This window comes from Papio anubis, chromosome X (assembly GCF_008728515.1).
Source record: "Papio anubis isolate 15944 chromosome X, Panubis1.0, whole genome shotgun sequence".
NCBI lineage: Eukaryota > Metazoa > Chordata > Mammalia > Primates > Cercopithecidae > Papio > Papio anubis.
The window spans coordinates 114285650-114307309 of record NC_044996.1 but is presented as its reverse complement, the minus strand read 5'-3'; the positions used below and the strand labels follow the sequence as shown (position 1 = coordinate 114307309).

At 39.0% G+C, this 21660-nt stretch overlaps 1 protein-coding gene across 10 annotated transcripts in view; it reads right to left on the bottom strand.

Annotated features, from left to right (window-relative positions):
- DMD (dystrophin) overlaps nucleotides 1–21660 on the bottom strand; it is a 2174064-nt gene that overhangs the window by 75676 nt on the left and 2076728 nt on the right. For all 10 annotated transcript variants that reach the window (XM_031660704.1, XM_031660695.1, XM_031660696.1 and 7 more), the window contains 3 exons: nucleotides 14859–15060; nucleotides 11952–12037; nucleotides 9301–9458 (listed from right to left, as the gene is read on the bottom strand). In XM_031660704.1, coding sequence (XP_031516564.1) covers nucleotides 9301–9458; nucleotides 11952–12037; nucleotides 14859–15060 — 446 coding nt within the window. The remainder of the gene's footprint in view (nucleotides 1–9300; nucleotides 9459–11951; nucleotides 12038–14858; nucleotides 15061–21660) is intronic.

The window sequence follows — 21660 nt, the reverse complement described above, 5'->3', positions numbered from 1 at the left end:
GGTAAGTAGAGCAAAAAGCAACCATGGATTGTACAGATGTATGATACAGATGAGTGTTCCTTAGACTATCCTTTCAACTCTTCTTTGTGCTTGAAACGTTTCCAAAATAAAACATTTGTTGGAAACCATTATTTCTCCTAAGTCACTCCTTCACGGGAAGGGGTTGTGGGCAAGGCAGGAGGGTGGGCAAGAGTGATTTTAGTAACTGTGAAAGGGACAGGGCAATGGTATTAATGTCAATAGTAATGAGTGTGAAAAGTTCCCCAGGATTCGTTTTCTCTAAAAATACAAACCTAACGCAAAATTGATTTCCTTCCTGTCCTTGTCATGGTTCTTAAAGCATCTCCTCATCTACTCTGCCTAGATGTGCTTTTCCTAGATCCCTAAATGTGAATCTCCAGTCATGAAAATGAGTTTAAGAGTCCCCACATGTACAGAATTTTTTCTTGTTTAAAGTAAGGATTGAGAGGTCAAGAGTTGTCTTTGTGCGACAAGAAGAAGCAAAAGGCTTCCCATAACTACCATCTTGGGTAGAAATCAAGTATTTTATTTAAAGTTCTGAAGATAATGAGCAGGTAGGAGGCCAGCAGTCACTGCTCTAAATATTAATCAGGACTCTGAATCACCCATTAAAGATAAAATCAGCCCAAACAATAACACATGGTGATTATCCACTCTTCATTTCCATGTTCAAGGACAACTGTCCTGACCTCAGGCTCTCCACTCCACCTGACTAATAAACCAATTAACACCATGGCCCCAGGGAACATATGCACAATTTCAAATCTATGCAAATCCCTAAGTATACTCAACAGTATTAATTTATGCTACAGAGTTCTAATTTAACAGGAAAGTTAAATTAGAAAAGTTTCACATATACATGGTAAAGCACATATATCTGTCTATAGGTACCATGGAATATACTTTCCCAAGTGTGGTTCAGGACACATTATGTAAAAGAACAAGATATAAAGTTACCTCTTCCACCACTGCCTCCTACAATCCTTTAAAATCCAGTTCAGGAAAAGGCAAAATTAAAGGAACAGAAAACAGAGCTGTGGAACTTAGTGAGATTATAAGAAAGCATGAGGGAATTTTAGGGGGGAGGGGAGAGGAGGGGAGGGAAGGGAAGGGGAGGGGAGGGAAGGGAAGGGAAGGGAAGGGGACGGGAGGGGAGGGGAGGAGAGGGGAGGGGAGGGAAGGGAAGGGAAGGGAAAAGAGAAAAGGAAGAAAGAGAAAGAAAAGGAAAGGAAGACAGGCAGGCAGGAAGGAAAAGACAGAGTGAGAGGAAGAAAGGAAGATTTGGTCATAACAATAAAGTGCTACTTTAGAAGGACGAAGATGGAAAACAAAATGACATATGCTTTTCCTTAGCAATAACTGTATGAATAAAACAGGTTTCAACTACAACACAAACATATCTTCAAATTTCTGGTGAAGAAACCATTACTCCACATAGAGAAGTTAATCAAACAAACCACTTAAACAGATCATCATAAAGCTTAACTCACGGTAGCTTATAATTTTTAAAAATAGCAATTGGAAATCAATATTAAACTTAAGACAATGCTGATAATACTCTGATAAGGGTCTTTTCTGAAAATTGCAGGAATTTTAACTAACTACTCATGAGCAGGCCTGGTAAGAGGTCGGTGATATCGCTCAGCTTTTCATGGCAGCCAGCTATCTCTGTGGAAGGCTGATTGGACTATTAGGGTCTACCTTCAATTCTGGGAAAGGCCACCTCTTTATAAATACCAAATTGTATTAACTCTTACTAATTACTTAGTTACTAGTGAGTATTCATCCGTCCAAAAGGGGTGTAAAAAGAATGTCTATGGAACCAAAGGGCCCACAGTCTGATTAATAAACAAAAAGCCAAAGGAAACCTAAGAGAAGTAGGGTTTTTAGGAGTTACTTTCAAGATGGAAAATGTATTAATAAAATGGAATTGGCCAGGTACAGTGGCTCACACCTGTAATCCCAGCACTTTGGGAGGCCAAGGTGGGCGGATCACGAGGTCAAGAGATCGAGACCATCCTGGCCAACATGGTGAAACCTCATCTCTATTAATAATACAAAAATTAGCTGGGCATGGTGGCATGCGCCTGTAGTCCCAGCTACTTGAGAGACTGAGGCAGAGAATCACTTGAATCTGGGAGGCGGAGGTTGCAGTGATCTAAGATGGCACCACTGGACTCCAGCCTGGCAACAGAGTGAGACTCTGTCTCAAAAAAAAAAAAAAAAAAGTAATCAATTGGCCCGGGGAATGCTGTCTAAATCTAACCAGCCAAAAGTCTCCTGATAACGACATTTTAACATTTGCAGAGAAACAGAATCTCTAGAGTCTCTAAAATGCAATCCACAGATGATGTTTTGTTATAGATAAAAGAAATTGTTAACATTGGCAGGATATTTTCATGCCCCAATACACTTTAGATAATCATAGCTAACATTCACTGTATCCACCACAGCTGGTGTATTCTATGTATCCACCACAGCTCTTAAGTGCTTTGCTTCTATTGGTTCATTTAATCCTCACAATCACCTCCAAGAGTTCAGGGGCCAGGAAGGTTAAGAAATGTGTCCATAGTCACACAACCAGCGAATAGTAGAGCTGAGATTTGGACCCAGGCACAGTCTGGTTTCAAAGCCTATGCACTTAACCACTCTGCCAGTCACTACTCCAGGTATTCTGGAATGCTTTATCATTTATGTGTTAATGATCCTCCCACCTCAGTCTCCTGAGTACCTGGGACTACAGGAGCCCACCACAATGCATGGCAACAATAATACATTGTAGATTTCAAAATAACTAAAAGAGTGGAATTTGGAATGTTTCTAACACAGAGAAATACTTGTTCTCAACAGTTGAGACTGTAATTTATTCTCATTTTCATATCATTCTACATTATTACAACAACTGTGCATAGATGGTATTCATTTTTGTCATACGAATAGAGAAATTCAGAAGATAGATGGAAAAGCAACTTATTCATTTTGAATGCTAAGTACAACAGGAGGCAGAAAACAGATGTAAAATAAAGATTTTGACACTCCAGCTTTCATAGGTGAAGCATATTGAATACAAAGTTGGTATACTTGACGCTATCTAAACAATAAAGTTCTTAACTTGTTTACAGAAGAAAATACTACAAAATCAAAATCACAAAAAGATATCTGCACTCTCATGTTCACTGCAGCATTGTTCACAATAGCCAAGATGCAGAATCAACCTAAGTGCTCATCAGTGGATGAATGCATAAAGAAAATGTGCTGTAAACACATAATGGAATATTATTCAGCCATAAGAAAGAATGAAATCCCATTATTTGCAGCAACGTGTATGGAACCAGAGGACATTATGTTAAGTGAGATTAGCTACACACAGAAAGACAAGTATCCCATGTTCTCACTCATGTATGGTAACTAAAATAAATTGAACTCATGGAGGTAGAGTAAAATCATGACTACCAGAGTCTGGGAAAAGTAGTGAAGATTGGGAGATAAAGAAGGGATGGTTAATGGGTACAAAAATAATGGGTAAGAGGAAATATGATCTAGTGTTTGGTAGCACAATAAAGTCACTATAGTAGTCAATATATTTTTAAATCTTTTTACAGATAGGGTCTTACTATGCTGTCCATGTTGGAGTATAGTGGCTATTCACAGGTGCAATTGTTGTGCATTACAGCCTTGAACTCGTGGGCTCAAGTGATCCTCCCACCTTAGCCTCCTGAGGAGCTGGGGCTACAGGTGCATGCTACCATGCATGGCAACAATAATTTATTGTATATTTCAAAATAACTAAAAGAGTGGAATTGGAATGTTCCTAACAGAGAAATGATGAATGTTTGAGATGATGGACACCCCAATTACTCTGACTGTGTTACCCTACACACACTGTATGCTTGTATCAAAATGTCACACGTAACCCATAAATAAGTACTATTATGTGTCCATAATAGTTAAAAATAAAATATTTTAAAACATACTTTTTTACCTGTTAAATGACTGGCAGTGCAGGTTTGTGAGGTAATTCTTTGCGCTATGATGTTACAATGGCTACGATGTCACAAAGTAATACGAATTTTTCAGTTCCATTGTAATCTCTTCTTAAACTGATCTTATGGGACCACCATAGTATATATGGCCTGTCATTGACCAAAATGTCATTCTTCACCACATGACTGTATAAAGTTTTCCCACCTAAAAGTGATACTTGGTTTTATTTGAAGATAGACTAAATAGCTATGTTGGGATTAGAGTATTTTCAATCAAGATGTGTGTGTGCACGTATGTGGTTTGGAGAAAGGGTGTTTATTATTTATCTATCTCATTCTATTACAATCTAAAATTCATACAAGGGATCACATTAACACATTAACACCATGTTATTTCAATCTCGTCTCTGAACTGGTTGAAGCCATAACATGATATAATTGTATGATGTAGACTAGATTCCTTGTGACACTGTGGGCCTGTTTCCTTATCTGAAAAAGGAGACATGCAGATAATCCTCAAGGTTCCTTCAGGCAGTCTATGTGACTCACTGCCAGGGCAGGCTTGGCCTTACTAAGGTCATAAAGATCAATCTAATCTCTCAACAGGGCTGTTTCCATGGAATATGAGATAGGAACAAGCTGGCAATATATTAATTACATCTGTATCTCTAAAACAAACTCGTTGCAAAACTTTACTTCTATCACTACCAAAATGAGTCAGTTTCCCAGTAAATGTGTTGACTGCAATATGCTATTAATGTGGAAACATATCCTGTTGCCTCATTTAGTATCTACCAAGATACCACTGTCAAAGCCATAAATTTATAGTGAATATTCCTTTTTCATATCCATGGATGTGACTTCATTTCCTGGCTTAATGGATAATTCCTTGGAAGACCTATAGTGATTTTTAAATAAGCAGAATTTTTCACTTAGACCTGATGGGTGATTTCCTTTTCTAAGTGGCTAGTGGGGGCGGGGGATATGAGAAAACCTTTAATAAATAATCCAGAGAGTGTGGCACAGAAAAACTTCTTGCCAATACTGGGCCCTTGTCTGAATCAGAAGATTCAGTACCTTTCTAACTGTACCAACTTGAAAAAAAGTAAGGTTTCCAGTTGGCGACAAGAAATCAAAGGAAATGAAATCTGAGATGCAAGGAATGCATTTGTAGGATAAACAAGTACTTTGTTACCGTTTACCTCAGGCTGGTAGAAATAGTGGCCTTTGAGCACAAGCTTGCTGAAGGAGCCAGCCCAGCCCTATTCTCAAGGTCCTAGGCTTCAAACAAAGGGCAGAGGACATTTTCACTCCTGTTATCTTTCCCTACAGCAAACACTGTATTTTTATGCACGTTGCACGATGAAAGGCAAGGTGACCGCCAGTGCACCTGGCCAAGGAAAAGCATGCCAGGGCCAGGACGTGGATTCTTAAGTATTTACAATGGATCCATTCGACCTGACTGCAAATTGCTACAAAGCTGAGAGGCTCCCCAAATCTAAGTAATGTAAGCCTCACCATACATACAGAATTTACTAGCATCTGACTAGAAATACTCAATTTGCCAATACTTCAAACTCAATTCTTCCTCCCCCTCAAGGTCCCCTGTCTTGTTATACCTTTTCTTATTCTATCCAGGACTCAGGAAAAGTAGCTGTTGTTTGGCCTCGGGAAGCTGGAGAGCAGAAGTATCAGAAACTACATATTTGGGAATGAGGTGATAAATGTGGCGGTGGGCATACTGGACTAGGAATCAAACTCTTCCACCAGCTGAGGGACTTTAAGAGCACAGATAAATTATTCATCCACTTAAACAATAATAAAAGCAAAATCTCCAAAGCCTGACTATTCTGTTCCCCTCAAGGACTTGGTGAGGATTAAATGAGAGAATTCATGTGAACAAAGTTTTGTTAGGAGCAATGGTAACAATATTATTTATAAGCATAATAGGTACAAGTGGTAAGGAGAAGCTGTTTCATGATAGTGAAAGCAAACTATGGGTGGTTATGAAACCAGATTAGGAAAGGTCTGAGAGTTAAATAGAGAAATTAGGATTTGTTCAGTAGACAACACAAGGATACTGATATTTTCAAGGATGGCATCATATGGTGAATGCTTTTCTCTAAAACCAGTAATGAGGGCAATAAGACCAATGAAAAGGACTGGAGTGTGGAGTGGAGGCTTGCTAGGAAGCCAGTGCAATGATGAGAAGGCCTGGAAACAATGTAAGGATGGCAATGGAAAGCAATCAAACAAAACATGTTTCTTTCCCTAAAAAAAGAGGCAGCACTTTACTAATTTTTTTTTCTAATTATAAATGTTCAAAGAAGAAAACTCAGAAAATAAAAATAGTACAGAGAAAATCAAAAGCCACCTGTTACCACCATTCATATCTTGACTGATTTCCCCCCAGTCTCATAGAAAACATTTCAAGGTTGGATGCTGTGGCTCACACCTGTACTCCCAGCATTTTGGGAGGCTGAGGTGGGTGGACAGCTTGAGCACAAGATCTTGAGAGCAGCTTAGGCAACATGGCTAGAGACCCTGTCTACACACACACACACACAGACCAAAAAATTGCCAGGCGTGGTGGTCCATGCCTGTAGTCCCAGCTACTCAGGAGGCTTAGCTGGGAGGATCACTTGAGCCCAGTGGTCAAGGCTGCAATGAGCCATGATTGTGCCACTACACTCCAGCCTGGGTGATGAAGTTAAACCCCTTCTCAAAACAAAACAAAACAAAACACATTTCACATTTCAAAGAGCTTGGAGACTGACTGGCCAACCAGGAGGCATTCAATAAATATGCAAGGATGGATTGAATTCAAAGCTTTGATACTGAGAATACAGAGTTGTTATTACAGAGACAGAAATGTAACCAAACCAGAGACACGGGCTGAGGGGAGTAGGAGGTTATCCAGCACAAGGATGCAGCAGGCAGAAATGGAATAGGTTGGTCTCCTGATAAGGGGGGCAGCCCAGGCAAAGCAGAGCTTCTGTTTGGCCACCCCTTATCCTGACAACCAAATTCAAGAGGGCCAGAGGCTGCAGTGAGGATGGTGGTGGCTTCCTGATGAGTCAGTACTCGGGGTGACAGAAAACAAAGGCTCCAGCGGGCCCGGAATAGAGCCTAGTTTACTTTGCAGCAGGGACCATCACTGAACCTTACCTTTAACCCAAGTCACAATACACACACATATGTTTATATATCCCTATATATGAACACGTGTGTGTGCTTCACTAGAACTGAAAAAGTAACTGAGACTTGACTAAAGGTGAAAAATGATTAGGACCTGTAATCCCAGCACTTTGGGAGGTGGATTGCTTGAGATCAGGAGTTCGAGCCCAGCCTGGCCAACATGGTGAAGCCCTGTCTCTATAAAAAATTAGCCAGGCATGGTGGCAGGTGCCCTGTAATCCCAGCTACTCAGGAGGCTGAGGCATGAGAATCGCTTGAACCAGGGAGGCAGAGGTTGCAGCGAGCCGAGATCACGCCATTGCACTCCAGCCTTGGCGACAGAGTGAGACTCTGTCTCAAAAAAAAAAAAAAAAAAAAAAAAAAAAACCAAAAGATTAGGAAATAACTCATGTTTATGGCAAGTTGTTTTATAATGGGATTTTAAAAAATCAAAATGAATCTAGATTGCTTGTGGCCATTAATATTCATTGTATGAAAGTTACTTGTGTCTACATTTTGATGATTGATTGGATTGATCATCTATCTGCATTTTGGAAGGTTTGGGTATGAGGAAGAAAAGATATTTATTTCTCCACATGTATTTTACATTTACAGCTAATTTGCCATAATTGTGGCAAAATAATTCAAACAGTATATCCCACTTTACATACGTGAACTTATTATGTGTGCATCTGGTAAATGTGTCCAACTAACTATTAAATAAATACTCAAACTGCTTTAAACACCTAAATATTCACAGTGTTTTGCCCAGGAAGCCTTCTATAGTTTCATCCTAGTCTGTGGTCAAAGACTTCAGATACAACCCAGTTAGCTCTACAGCTAGTTCTATTTTGTAAATCTCAGCCATTGTTAATAGAATTAGAATGGATCGAGAAACCCTACATAAGAAAAACAGCTCTTAGCACTTGAAAAAATAAATAAATAAGAACACCGTGAATAATGTGATACTGAAAGTATCTTACTCCTTCAATACTGATAGCATTACAATTAGAACAACTTTTGAAGAAAGGCCACAAAAAAGGTTTGTATTCTTTTGTCTGGCAATCACACGCCTGAGAATTAATCCTATAAAGAAAGCTTCAAAGATAAAAGCTAAATGATAAGGATGTTCATTGTGGCACTATTTACCTAATAAAAATTAGAGGCCAGGTGTGGTGGCTCACGCCTACAATCCGAGCACTTTGGGAGGCCGAGGCAGGTGGATCACCTGAGGTCAGGAGTTTGAGACCAGCCTGGCCAACCTGGTGAAACCCTGTCTCTACTAAAAATACAAAAATTAGCCGGGCGTGGTGGTGGGCACCTGCAATCCCAGCTACTCAGGAGGCTGAGGCAGGAGAATCACTTGAACCCGGGAGGTGGAGGTTGCAGCGAGCAGAGATCGCACCACTGCACTCCAGCCTGTGTGACAGAGCGAGACTCCATCTCAAAAAAGAAAAAAAAAAAAAAAACCAGAGAAAAAAAAATTAGAGCAATGTGAATGTCTATCAGTGGAGTGCTCAGGCATTTGGGAAGAAGAGGATGTTTCTGGGGTACTGACTATGACAGAGAAAAAGCAATGGGACAGGATAGGAAATAGAATGGACAAGAGTGTGTTCAGTTAGTGATGGACATTAGCAGAGTACACACTTCTAGACTTTGGAATAATAGGGGAATGTCAAAGCTACAAAGGACATTTTTTTAAAAAGGATAGCTGTGCTAACAATTTACCAACATCCATTGAAAGGAGGCTATAATGACAGAATTAGAGAAAGGACTCAGAGACTAAGAGACTCGCCTACAAAGGCCATTTTCTTATATACATAGGATTTCTGTGGCTAGAGACTTAGTTCCTCCCTTGCTGAACTTCTTCCCTTCCAGCACCTCAGTAACTGTGGGGTCCCTGCTGCAGATGGAGATTTCTTTTCCTTCCTCAGCACTGTCTTCTTTCCCAAAACCTAGAGTTCCAGAAGCTGCTTACTATAGAGGTTCCAAATATCCCAAATCCCACACCTACTGCCTACTGAAGAGCTAATAGGAGAAACTGAAGCTCTGTGGGTTTTTTAATTAATTTCTAAAATATGAACGAATACATATGTTACCTAGAAGGTGAAAAACTTACAAATTGGAAGCAGCTCCGGACACTTGGCTCAATGTTACTGCCCCCAAAGGATGCAACTTCACCCAATTGTCTTGGAATTTGGATAGAATCATGCAGCAGGAGACCCAGCCTGCGCTGGTCACAAAATCCTGTTGAACTTGACACTTGCTTGAAAAGGTCTACAAAGGAAGAAGAAAATTGCAACAGTCAAAACACAGCACCCATGGATGCCAGCAGAAACTAACGTCCAACTCAATTCCAGTAGCAATTCTCAAGAGTAGCCAATATTTCCACAGAGTGGGGTTACTTCTAATTTGTGCTAATCTGGACATTTATTATTTTTATGAATCAAGTTAATGATCACTGTATATATATGAAGTGTGATAACTTTTACATAAACTATGTCACTGCAAGAAGCACAAGCTTACATGTACCCTTGACACTTAAATTTCTTCTAAGCCAGAACACAATCCTTGGGAATTATTATATATAGGATGTAACTACATCAAAAAATAAGTGTTTTAGCATTAAGAGACGTATAACTGGCCCAAAACACCACCCTCTTTGGATACCAGAGATTCAAAAATGTACCACAATTGGGACTTCTTTATGGAGTCATAAGATCACTGAGCTTCCAGTCCATCATGTGTGTGTTCCCACAGGATACTGTGCATAGTTTGTTGCTGTTGTTGTTGTTGATGTTTGCGATGGAGTCTTGCTGTGTCACCCAGGCTGGAGTGCAGTGGCGCAATCTCTGCTCACTGTAACCTCTGCCTCCTGGGTTCAAGCCATTCTCCTGCCTCAGCCTCCTGAGTAGCTGGGATTACAGGCACATGCCATCACGCCCAGCTAATTTTTGTATTTTTAGTAGAGACGGGGTTTCACCATGTTGGCCAGGCCGGGGTTTCACCATGATGGCCAGGCTGGTCTTGAACTCCTGACCTCAAGTGATTCACCTACCTCGGCCTCCCTAAGTGCTGGAATTACAGGCGTGAGCTACTGCGCCTGGCTGCATATTTCTAATTAATAGCTCATATCACGTTATGCTGGCATTGATTTAATATGTGTCTATCTTTTTTGGCAGGAGAATTATATCCCCTTGAGGGAAGGAACCATATCTTGGTCAGTTGTGTGCCAGAAGTATCTAGAGTAGACTAGCAGTACCCGGTGGAGAGTAGGTGCCCAATATATGTAACAGAATGAATGAACATACCGAATGCTTGCAATGTTATGTTTTGTTCTCAGATATAAAAATTTAATCATACCTTATATTCACCTAGAAGTTGCCCCTTCAAAAAAAGTAAATCCAAGAAAGCTTTCTGTACCCATAAGCACACTTTAAACTCTAGGAAATTAAATGCTTTAACAAGATACCTAAGATGACATTAAAAATTGAGATTGTACGAACAGCTTTTTATCTTCTCTCCGATACACATACCTAGATGTTTATGTTCAAAGTTATGAGTTATTTTCAAACATCTCATTTTGAATTTAATATTTTTGTTTCACCAACCTAAAACCATGTTCCTTCTTAGTAGTTATTTGAAACACCAGCTCAAAGCTTCTTCAATTATTCACTTTAATATTATATTTACAATGTGCTGTTACTATACCATATATACAGTAGATTAAAACCTAATCTATAATAAGTAACTACAATGTTTAAAGGAGAAAAGCACACAGATATCCCATCTTATCCAAAATACATTTTAGCATGGTTAATAAAAGCTGTTCAGTTATTTTTCTTTGGTTCTCAGGATGAGAAAACTCAAGCGGACACTACATAAAAGTGAGAGTCAAAATGGTTTGTGTATTTTGTGGCTTACTCCTGAAGGAGAAATGATCAGGAGGACACAGAGTGGCTTTTATCTCCTGCCTGTACTGAAGCTCAGCACATCTCCTCACATGTGTGGCTAGGCCTTAGGGGAAGAGAGAAAAGACCAGCTAGGCCGGGTTTGTTTAATATTCCTACTGGAAAGATTGCTTATAAGTATTTCAAGGCGAAAACCAAGTGCAGCCTTTCACAATAGGAATGGATGGTCACTTGGTCATCTGAACCATCACTCCTCTAGCATTTGCTTTTAATTTGGTTTTAAAATTTTTAAGCAGAAGAACCCAATGCGTAATCAAAAGGAAATTCTGTAGGGTGGTACGTATCTACCCTTTAAGAAACAGCAAGCTATCTGTCTCCCAAATAATAAAATGTTAGTCATGTCACGGAATTGGATGTATCAGTACAACTTGCAGTAAGATGATTATAAAATAAACAATGTTTCTTGAACATGAATGTCACATAGTATTCTTTAAATAAGAATCCAAAGACTAGACAAGTGCAGGGATTAAATCTTCACACTTATTTTTCTGACTTATAGAAAGAGGTTAGAAAATCAGACTTTATCCCCTAGGAACATGTGTTTTATTCAGACACAGTCAGTGTAATGTAAAATAATACTTGGACTGGAAACGCTAATCCTCATTCTCTATTTAAATACCTGCAATTTAATGTTTGACAAGGAATGGCACAAACCAAATTTTATGACACTCTAAAAGCAGTTCTACATCTTACATGAGGAACCTGCTGTCAAATAAGAACAGTCTGTCATGTCCCATCTAGAACTAGGGTAATTAGCCAACATTAATAAAAGAATACAGCGTTAGTATACACGACTTACATCTGTACTTGTCTTCCAAATGTGCTTTACACAGGGAAATGATGCCAGTTTTAAAAGACAGGACACGGATCCTCCCTGTTCGTCCCCTGTTATGAAGAATCAAACCAGAAAACAATTACTGACACTTTCCTAGAGGGTAAACACTTCTACTTAAGTATAAAGCCTTGAAAAGGAAAAATAAAAGAGTAAAGTGGTGTGAACTCTATTGACCACTGTTTTATTAAGATTGTTTTGAACTTTTCCAAATTTATTATCTCTTTGACTGATGACCTACAATACAATGGAAATTCAACCAACTTGACCACTGAATGTTTACCAAGTTTCAATTCCTAAAAACTCGTATTTGAACTGCAAAAGTTCTACATAAATTAAGAAAAAAAATTCTATTCACCTATGGAAAGCCACCTTGGTTTAAGTTGGTAAGCAGAAGAATTACTACTCTTCACCAATCTACTTTGGTTATTAAAGCAAATTACCCACTTTGGTCACTGAAGCCAAAAAAATTACCGGCAACTAACTGCTCTGCCCTCTTAAATGCTTAGATCTTCATCAGACTGCCCCTTACTGAAAGAAAATTAATCACTTCAGGCCACATAACACATAATATAAAATATAAATGCTTATCTCTATGAGAAAAATATGATACTCTATTAAACAGCATTCAAATACATGATCTAAAAAATAAATTTATAAATAACCTGTTGCTATATCAATGTTTTAATATAGATTGCTTTTATTTCACTTTGCATATAGAAAACTGAAATAAAGCATTCCACATAACAAATTTATTAATAAGCTAATTTTATCCATGGGGAAAAAAAGGAAAAATAAGAATGAAAAGTTTTCCATTTTGTAGAAAATGTCTTTCAAGACATGGAATCAATGTAAATGCCCATCAATTACAAATTAGATAAAGAAAATATGGTACATATACATCATGGAATACTATGCAGCTTTAAAAAAGAATGAGATCATGTCTTTTGAACATGGATTAACTGGAGGCTATTATCCTTAGCAAACTAATGCAAAAACAAAAGAGTAAACACTGTATGTTCTCACTTATAAGTGGAAGCTTAATGATGAGAACTCATGAACACAAAGAAGGGAACAACAGACACTGGGGTCTTGAGGGTGGAGGGTGGGAGGAGGGAGAGAAGCAGAAAAGACAACTATTGGGTACTGCGGTTAACCCGTTTATGCTGGAGGTTGCAAATTATTTTTTGTGAAAATCAGACCTTGACAATGACCTTGAGCAGTAGGATATGAATAATTCCCACAAAAGCTTAGTGTTCCAGTAATGGAACACTAGGCATAAATAGGTTAATACCTGAGTGATGAAATAATCTGTACAACAAACCCCCGTGACATGAGTTTACCTATGTAACAGACCTTCACATGTACCCCAAAACCTAAAATTAAAGTTAAAAAATGTCTTTCAATAGTTTTTTGGCTTCTTATTTTATTACGGAAAGCTACTGGCCCTTAGATATCAGTAAAAAGAAAAAGGAGAAAACATTTTCAAATAATTTGCTCATTAGCACTTCAAAATCACAAATGATAGTTCCAACTGCGGTTATTTTCGGTGAACAATATGCTCAACTTTCAACTATTAAAATTTATTAAATCCCTCAGTCAAAAAGAAATCCTGGGCACTAATGGACTAACAAAATTCCTATCATTGGAAAATTTTCTTATCTTTTTTCCTCTTAAGAAAAGGTTGTTCAAAATTTAACAAATCCACTTTATACAGCAACTTCAAGGAGTTAAAATTGTCACCAAATAATTTTCAGGCAGGTAGAATGGAGTTATATATTCAGAATGCATTCACATGTCATCTGCAAAGAAAACAGTGCCAAAATATATTTGAGGAGAAACCCGAATACAAACTCTTATCAAAACTAATGTAAATGTAGTTCACAATTGAAATCCGACATGTTCAAGGACTTGGTAGATAACTAAGATGAATGTAATAGTCAGGTGGTCCTGAAATTTTAAAAAGCAATACCTTATCAAAATAAGAAAGAAAAAAAGCTATAAATTTTAGTTAAAAAGGTGGTAGAAGTCTACAACAAAGGTAAAAGGCAAAATAGTTGTTATGCAACTCTTTTCAGAAAACCTTCCCAGATTTCCAAATGGGAATATGTTCTTGATTGGTGAAATGAGGTATGTAATAATTTTGAGGTCTGAGAAGAATTTAGGCAACATTAAAACCAATTCCTTCTGCTCCCTTCTTCAATTGTCTTCATTAAGCTCAAGAAAAAAAAAAAAATCAGAACTGGGGATATCTCCCATGTGCAAACCAAAATAAACAAATAATTGTTCTCTAAGAGAGAGTGATGAATGGAGGCGCCAAACTGAAACTTCATAAAATCTTATTAAAAAACAAAATAAAACCAAAAATGTTCTCAGTTTGAGGAGTTAAGTTTGCTGTATTAAGGGCTTGTTTTCATTTTGTTTGGCCTATCAATTCATAATCTTCTACAAGTCTCCTAAGTATCAGCTAAGACAATTCTGATCTGGAGACAGGTGTGCCAGTGTCTCCAGGAGCACAGCCATGGCCGCCAGTGAGAGGGAGCCACCCCTGAAGTGCATGGAAGAATTCCAAAATCCATGGGCGAGAAAGGGAAAGAACCAAGGGCTATATGTTGACTTATTCCACTATTTGAAGAATGAGTATCTCAGGGTTTTGTTTGTTTTCGAATCTGAGAGCAATCTACGTTCTGGCTCTTAACTCCTAGTTTATTAAAATATTTTTCAAGTCATAAATGCAAAAATATTTTTTATCACAGGAACAGCATTAGGTCCACAGCTTCTGAGGCCCTGTTGTAATGCTAATTACACTGTCACCATTCTGTAAGCTAAGCCTCCTATGACAGAGCCCGGGAAACAAAAACTAGCCATACGTACGTATCATAAACATTCAGCAGCCAGTTCAGACACATATCCACGCAGAGAGGGACGTTGACCAAATTGTTGTGCTCTTGCTCCAGACGGTCATAAATAGTGGTCAAACAATTAATAATCTGCAGGATATCCATGGGCTGGTCATTTTGCTTGAGGTTGTGCTGGTCCAAGGCATCACATGCAGCTGACAGGCTCAAGAGATCCACTGCAAAAACAAATAAAATCACAAATGATTCAGAGAGTATAACCTTCCTTTCGGTGTCCTTTTTCCTTTGAGAATCCTAGCTAGGACCCTCTCATACCCTTTAATAAACACCAAACTTGAACCACACTCTCTTTGAAAGGTGTTTTATTTTTATCCCTCGACTCTAAGTTGATGAGTTTCATCAGTATTCAGGATCTGAAGTTGTTCTTAAATCTCACTGGCATTGGGTGCAGGTACGGGCAAAGACATAATTCCCATGCTTGGATTACTGGGGAATATCTGAGAGTTAAGGGGGCCTATCCTGTTCTACATAAACAGACTCAATTTTCACCTGAATAAGAAAAAAAAAATGTTTTAGCAGAAATGTTTGAAGAGATCCAATAATACTTTCTTGTATTGGTATTAGAGAAAATCTGTTAGATTAATCTGTATGGCTAAGGTTGTGTAAACTCTATTTCTAGCTATGCATTTATAATCATTAAGCACTTTTCTCCTTGAAATATCAGTCACCTCAGCATCTCTCTGCTACCCTAATATTAGGTGAAGAAAATACTCTCCACTAAAATTTCCTATAGGCAAACTAAAGTAATTGTATAATCTATCCAGTTTTCAGACCTGAGGCTCACTTATTTCTCCTTTCACCTTCAAATTGTATTTTATAATATGCTTTCCAAGTCCTCTAAGAACTTTATAAGACTGAGGGAGGAAAATTCCCTTGATCTGAGGAGGTATTTAATCTTATGCCAGGGACAAAAATTTAACGAAAGTGAAACTTCAACCTTGTCCAACATCAGCAAATCACAAGCTTTATTCCCAAGTGTCATGAAAAGATTCATTTCTCTAAAGCCAATTTATTAGCCAAACTAGAAACACAACATTGCTTTTATACCACCTTATACACCTAAGCTCTGGTTGAAATTCTCAGTCCTTTGAGACTAGGAATCCATGCTAATTAAGTAAATCTCTCATGCATCTAGGGGGAAGGGGCAAGTCAATTATAAATGTAGTTCACATAAATACAGGTAAATCCCACTCAGTAAACAGCTTTCCCAGTAATAAAGAAATGCAAACTTAAGGCTTTAGTGTATTTTACAAGTTATTCGTGGCCAGTTCTAATTAAATATTAAGAAAGAAACAAAAATAGTGGTTAATACCTATGTAGGTTTGTGCAAAAATACTTTTGCACCTATATCGCACACATTTTTCTCTTTTAAAAAAAAGGAAAACAGAAAATCCTGGAGTTTCCCCAGAAGCATGAAGCAGACATGGCGGTGGAAGCAGGAGTCTGCACTCCTCCCTTGGAAGGGAAGGCCCCTCTGTTTTTGCTCTGAAATACTCTAAAGATCGAGAAATGACCCTTTTCATGGAAGCTGAGACTTTGTTTAAAGTGGGAGGAAGGAAGATAACTTGGGAGACTGACCTGAGGAGTTAAGTGAGAAAAATAATAAAGAATTTTAAAAAGCAATGCAAGGAGGCAGGAGGGCGGGAGGACGTGAGGAGGGAATGGCTGAAAGCGGACTGCATGGGAGGCTGGAGAGAGGTTCAGAGACAAAAGACTCAAACTTTTATTCTCTCTTCTGTGTGCCTGTTTTCCTCAGAGGGCGTATACTCAAGTGCACGTAGTAGGAACACTTAGAAACACAGTATACCCGCTTCATTACTGGAAGAGAGGAATGGATTTCTTCCAAACACCAATATTCCCAACATGTTTCCTTCTATACTGAAGGAAGCTATGGGTGGTTGGAAGTTTTTCGATTATTTTCTTTTTTGTTACTCTGCTTTAGTCATCATTAAGTATTTTGCCTCTGATCCAGGCATTTAAGAAGTAACTAGTGAGAATTTTTAGAATCGCTTTTGTATTAAGAGTCTTATTTATCCGTGTGATGGAAACGAACAAAGAGAAAAACTGCATGAATTTCATTTTATTGGGCCTGCTCTTATCTCTGTACAGGTGAATGGGTAACACACAGAAGAGCAATTGTTGAGTATAAATAGCTCCAGAGGGGAGCAAAGCAATTGCTCTGAAATTACAGGAGCAGAAGATGACACAGTTAGGAGAGAAATACTGTGCAGTGTGCTCTGCTAAAACTGGATGTGGTTAAACACAAGAACAACCCATCATAGAAGACTGACGAGCACATTTCCCTAAACAAACATGTCAAACAGAATTCAACTTTCATGGAATTATTTTGAAAAGAATTCTATTTAGGTATACACAATCCATGCTATGGACCTGAAAAGGAAGTGAGAATATCAATAGGGACAATTTAATTGCCATGCATATGCTTTTCCAAATGAACAGCTTAGAGAACGCACCTAGACTTTTTGATGAAACATTAAATGTAATGATTAGCTGTTTTTAGGACCCTCAATAAACAACCAGCAGATACAGTTGTGTGAAACCATTTTTTTCCTTAAGCTAGGAATTTCCATTAAATATTATGTGTGTGTGTGTGTGTGTGTGTGTGTGTATTCACTAGTAGATATACCTTCAAAGCTTTATAAAAACCCAAGTATTCTAATACATCCTCACTTTCTAAATTATGTTTACAGTAGAGGATGCTATAGGCTTTGAAGCCATTGAAGAATAGGGACCATGTGGTGGTACCCTACGCATGAGGGCTATGGGGGTGAGAGAGGGTGGGGACAGGATAAAAATTGCTGACTCTCCAGGATCCTCTTTGCTGTGCAGAAAAAGCAGACAGTGGTGGTTGGGGGGTGGCGAGCAGGCAGGACTTCAGCACAGGGATCCCACTAATGGTTCCTGAGGCTCTGGTTGTGCCTGATCATCTTCTCAACCTTCTAGCTTCAAAAGCTAATTCTTTTCCTTTCTATGTATGCCACAGTAGCTAACCCTTGCTATTCCTTTCTATGTAAGACAGATTTTTTTTTTTTGTCTTTTACAGAGTGATAGACTCTTAGAGCCAGAAGGTTGCTTTAAAATCATTTTGCAGTTGAGACAACTGAGACCAGAGATATGGAGACTCGCTCTGGGTGTTATGGCAGGTTATCTAGGTTTTCTGATTTCTCATGGAGGTACATATTGTAAGAGGGAAAAGTGGGTGGCAGAATATGTCCTTACTGACTTTACAGAAAAGGAAAACCATTCTGCATTCCATGCTAATGACAACAGTAGGATAAAACAGAAGCACCAAAAAGTTGGTTAGTGGAAAAAAAAAATGTCTCATGGTGCCTATATAACCCCCAAGTTCATCCTGTAGGTCAACCTGGATATTCTATGTTGATGTATAAATAATTCTGTGATCTAATTAGCACAGAAACAGAAAGAGGTGAGTAATGGTAGAAGAACTGCTGCATGTTTGCTGATTTTTCTTGCCCAGGCATGCCATTCTACAGGCAACTTGCACTTATGGCTGAAGGACCTCCCAAGCAAATCTTTGCACTTCAAGAAAGTCAATGCACTTTGATGTAGTTGTCTGTGCAGTAAGGGTCAATTCCAGAGAGGCTGGAGTTGGCACGAGAGGCCTTGCTAAAATATCTACACAGTGCAGAGCCCTGGTCAAAGCACTTTCTTTTCAAAATGACTTACTGTGTTGAAGTGTAGCCACGGGTTGCAGGTTATCACCATTGTTTATTGCTAACAATAACACTGACCATTTTTACCTGGGCACAGTGAGACCAATGGAAGCCAGTGAGTTTGAGGCTGGTTACATAGGAACAGTACGCCTAGGTTACTGGCAGGACATAAGAAAGCCTGGCTGAAACTCCAATTTGTGCCCCCTGGTTTCCAAGGTGTTTTGTGCTCACATCAGTAGCTCTTGTTCCAAGAGAGAAAATGCATCTTGGTGTGGCTTTGTAGACAGAGGGCAATTATAGCTTGTACCTGTCCTCTCTGGACCCTATGCTGTGAGGCAGCCTGTGGCTGTGACACTTATTCTGGTTTTAATGTTGTAGGTATATTGCATCCTTTTTCTGCAAAGAACTCTAGATTCGTAAGCACTGTCATTTGGGTCCTGTGAGTCCTCTTTAGCAATTGAACCCTGTCTAACTGCCACTGTCAGGGCAGTGAGTGTCAGAAGCAAGATTGTTTAAGACACCTCCAACTCATTCTTAGCTAAAAGTATTACTAAGGCATTATTTAGAAAGAAAAAAAAGATGATTATGATAAAAGGGATGAAAAAGAACCTTTGAAGTTGCTCAACAAGCTACCCTTGGTTGGAAGTAACACAGGCTTTGAAATTGGTTACTGATGATATAACTTTCTAGGGGAATCTGGAAGTGAGAGAACTTGAACCTAAGAACTTGAACAAAATGGATTAGGAGGCAATTGCAAACTGATGGCAAGACTGCTAAAAAGAATCCAATTCCTTGGTTGGGTTAGCAAAAGCTAATGTAAGTTAAGAATTTCTTTCCATTGGGCTTCACCCTCTCTGGCCTGCAGGTGGAGTCCCAACCATAAAACCAAAGCAACTATCAGTTTTGATAAATGGGCTACACCTGTGAGGCCAATGACAATTAAAAAGATAATTCAAATTGGGCACTTACAGGTATTCCCTATGTCACTATAGTTTTCCTTTTTGATGCCAGACCTAGTAGTCCCTGAACTGGGGCTACAGTTAAGAGTTTCAAAGACTGCTAATATTCCAAAATAAGATACTACGGCTATTAGTTGGTACTTAAGCACAAGAATTCCGCAAGGATCAATGGAATGGATTGCTCCTTCCCTGTCCCTTGCCTAATTGAAGCTGTCACACAAATGTTTTGTCACCTAGTGGATAGGCTAGCACCATTTCTTTATATGGAGTTATAATCTCCATCATAAGTTGAAAATATCTTAAGTCACAAATGGATTTAATACACCTAACCAACTGAAACTCATGGCTTAGCCTAGCCTACCTTCAATGTGCTCCCAACACTTACATCAGCCTACAGTTGGGCAAAATGATCTAGCAACACAGTCCACAGTAAAGTGTCAGTTGTTTAGCCTCATGATCTTGTGGCTGACTGGGAGCTGAGGTTCAGTGCTGCTGCCCAGCAAGGGGAGAGAGTATCATACCGCATATTACTAGCCTGGGAAAAGATCAAAATTCAAATCTAGAAGTACGGTTTCTATTGAATACATATCACTTTGCATCACTGTGAAATAAAAAAATTGTTAAGTTGAAACTTCACAAGTTGGGGACTGTTGCATTGTGTGTCTGTGTGTAGCTGGGGAAGAGGTTTGGCTTAAAATTAATGATAAAAGGAAAAAGGTGAGATTGTTGCAAGGGGAAGGAAACCACCAAAGATACTTTTTTCTTTCTTTCTTTCTTTTTTTTTTTTTTTTTGTTTGAGACAGAGTCTTGCTCTGTCACCCAGGCTGGAGTGTAGTGGCGCAATCTTGGCTCACTGCAAGCTCTGCCTCCCGGGTTCATGCCATTCTCCTGCCTCAGACTCCCAAGTAGCTGGGACTACAGGCGCCTGCCACCACGCCCAGCGAATTTTTTGTATTTTTAGTAGAGACGGGGTTTCACCGTGGTAGCCAGGATAGTCTCGATCTCCTGACCTCGTGATCCGCCTGCCTCGGCCTCCCAAAGTGCTGGGATTACAGGTGTGAGCCACCAAGCCTGGCCGATACTTTTTTTTTTTAAGGGAAAACCTAACATAATGTTGCTGCCTAGGAAGAGGTTTAAAATAAGAGAATAATATGCTCCCTTAGTTTAGACTCAGATGCCTCTTGGGGTGGAGGACTCTGTTAAAACCTCCTTCTCCTTGAAAGAGCCAAGATGTGAGTGGGAGAGTCAGCCAACCTACCCAACACACTGGATGATGAGATGGGAGTTCTAACTGCAACTACAACACCATGGAGCAATATTAATGTGGCTTTTGGTTAGTATTCATTAATGTCTTTTGGTTCTTTCACAGGACATATCTGTTATTAATCATCTGTGTCAGGAAATACCCTGAGGGAATATTTACCCAGTCAAATCTGAAGAACAATGATTTATAACAATCTCAATGAACACTGTGTGGCCATTAATTGTGATGATGAAGGTTTAAGAAAGGTATTGGGTATGTGGTAGAAGGTTTACGTGCTGTATGTTTCATCTGTCACAACATTATGTGTTTAAAAAAAAAAAAAGCTATTTTCCCTATTACTCTGTGTGGAAAGCTATTAGTGGGTGGAGGGACAATTGGGACAACTTGAATCAGTGACAGATATTTAAGTTGAATTTGGTGGGCCTACTTTCCTGAGACTGAAAAGCTAGAAATTTGATACGGATGGCTACAGAAATTTCTGTGACATACCCAAACCAAAGTCCTTTTAGGAGTGACTACTATTCATATGATTTTAGCCTAGTCACATTTTTGTGTCTCATGTGTATTTCCCATTAAAGATGTTATTTCTCAATGGCACCATGTCTGGTAGACCAAAGGGCATGAATCCACTTGAAATAAAAGAAACGGGAGAATTAGGAGCTGGGCTAGAGATATGTGGCCAGGTAGAATTTGCTTTGAATGAGAAATGATAAACTGATGAAAAAGACTTCCTAGTGCAAGAAGGGCACTTCAAGGGCATCCAATTCCAGGAGGAAGGATAGGGATGGCAAGCTGCCAAGGTTGATAGCTGGAGAAGGGAACCAATAATTACTGGAAAAC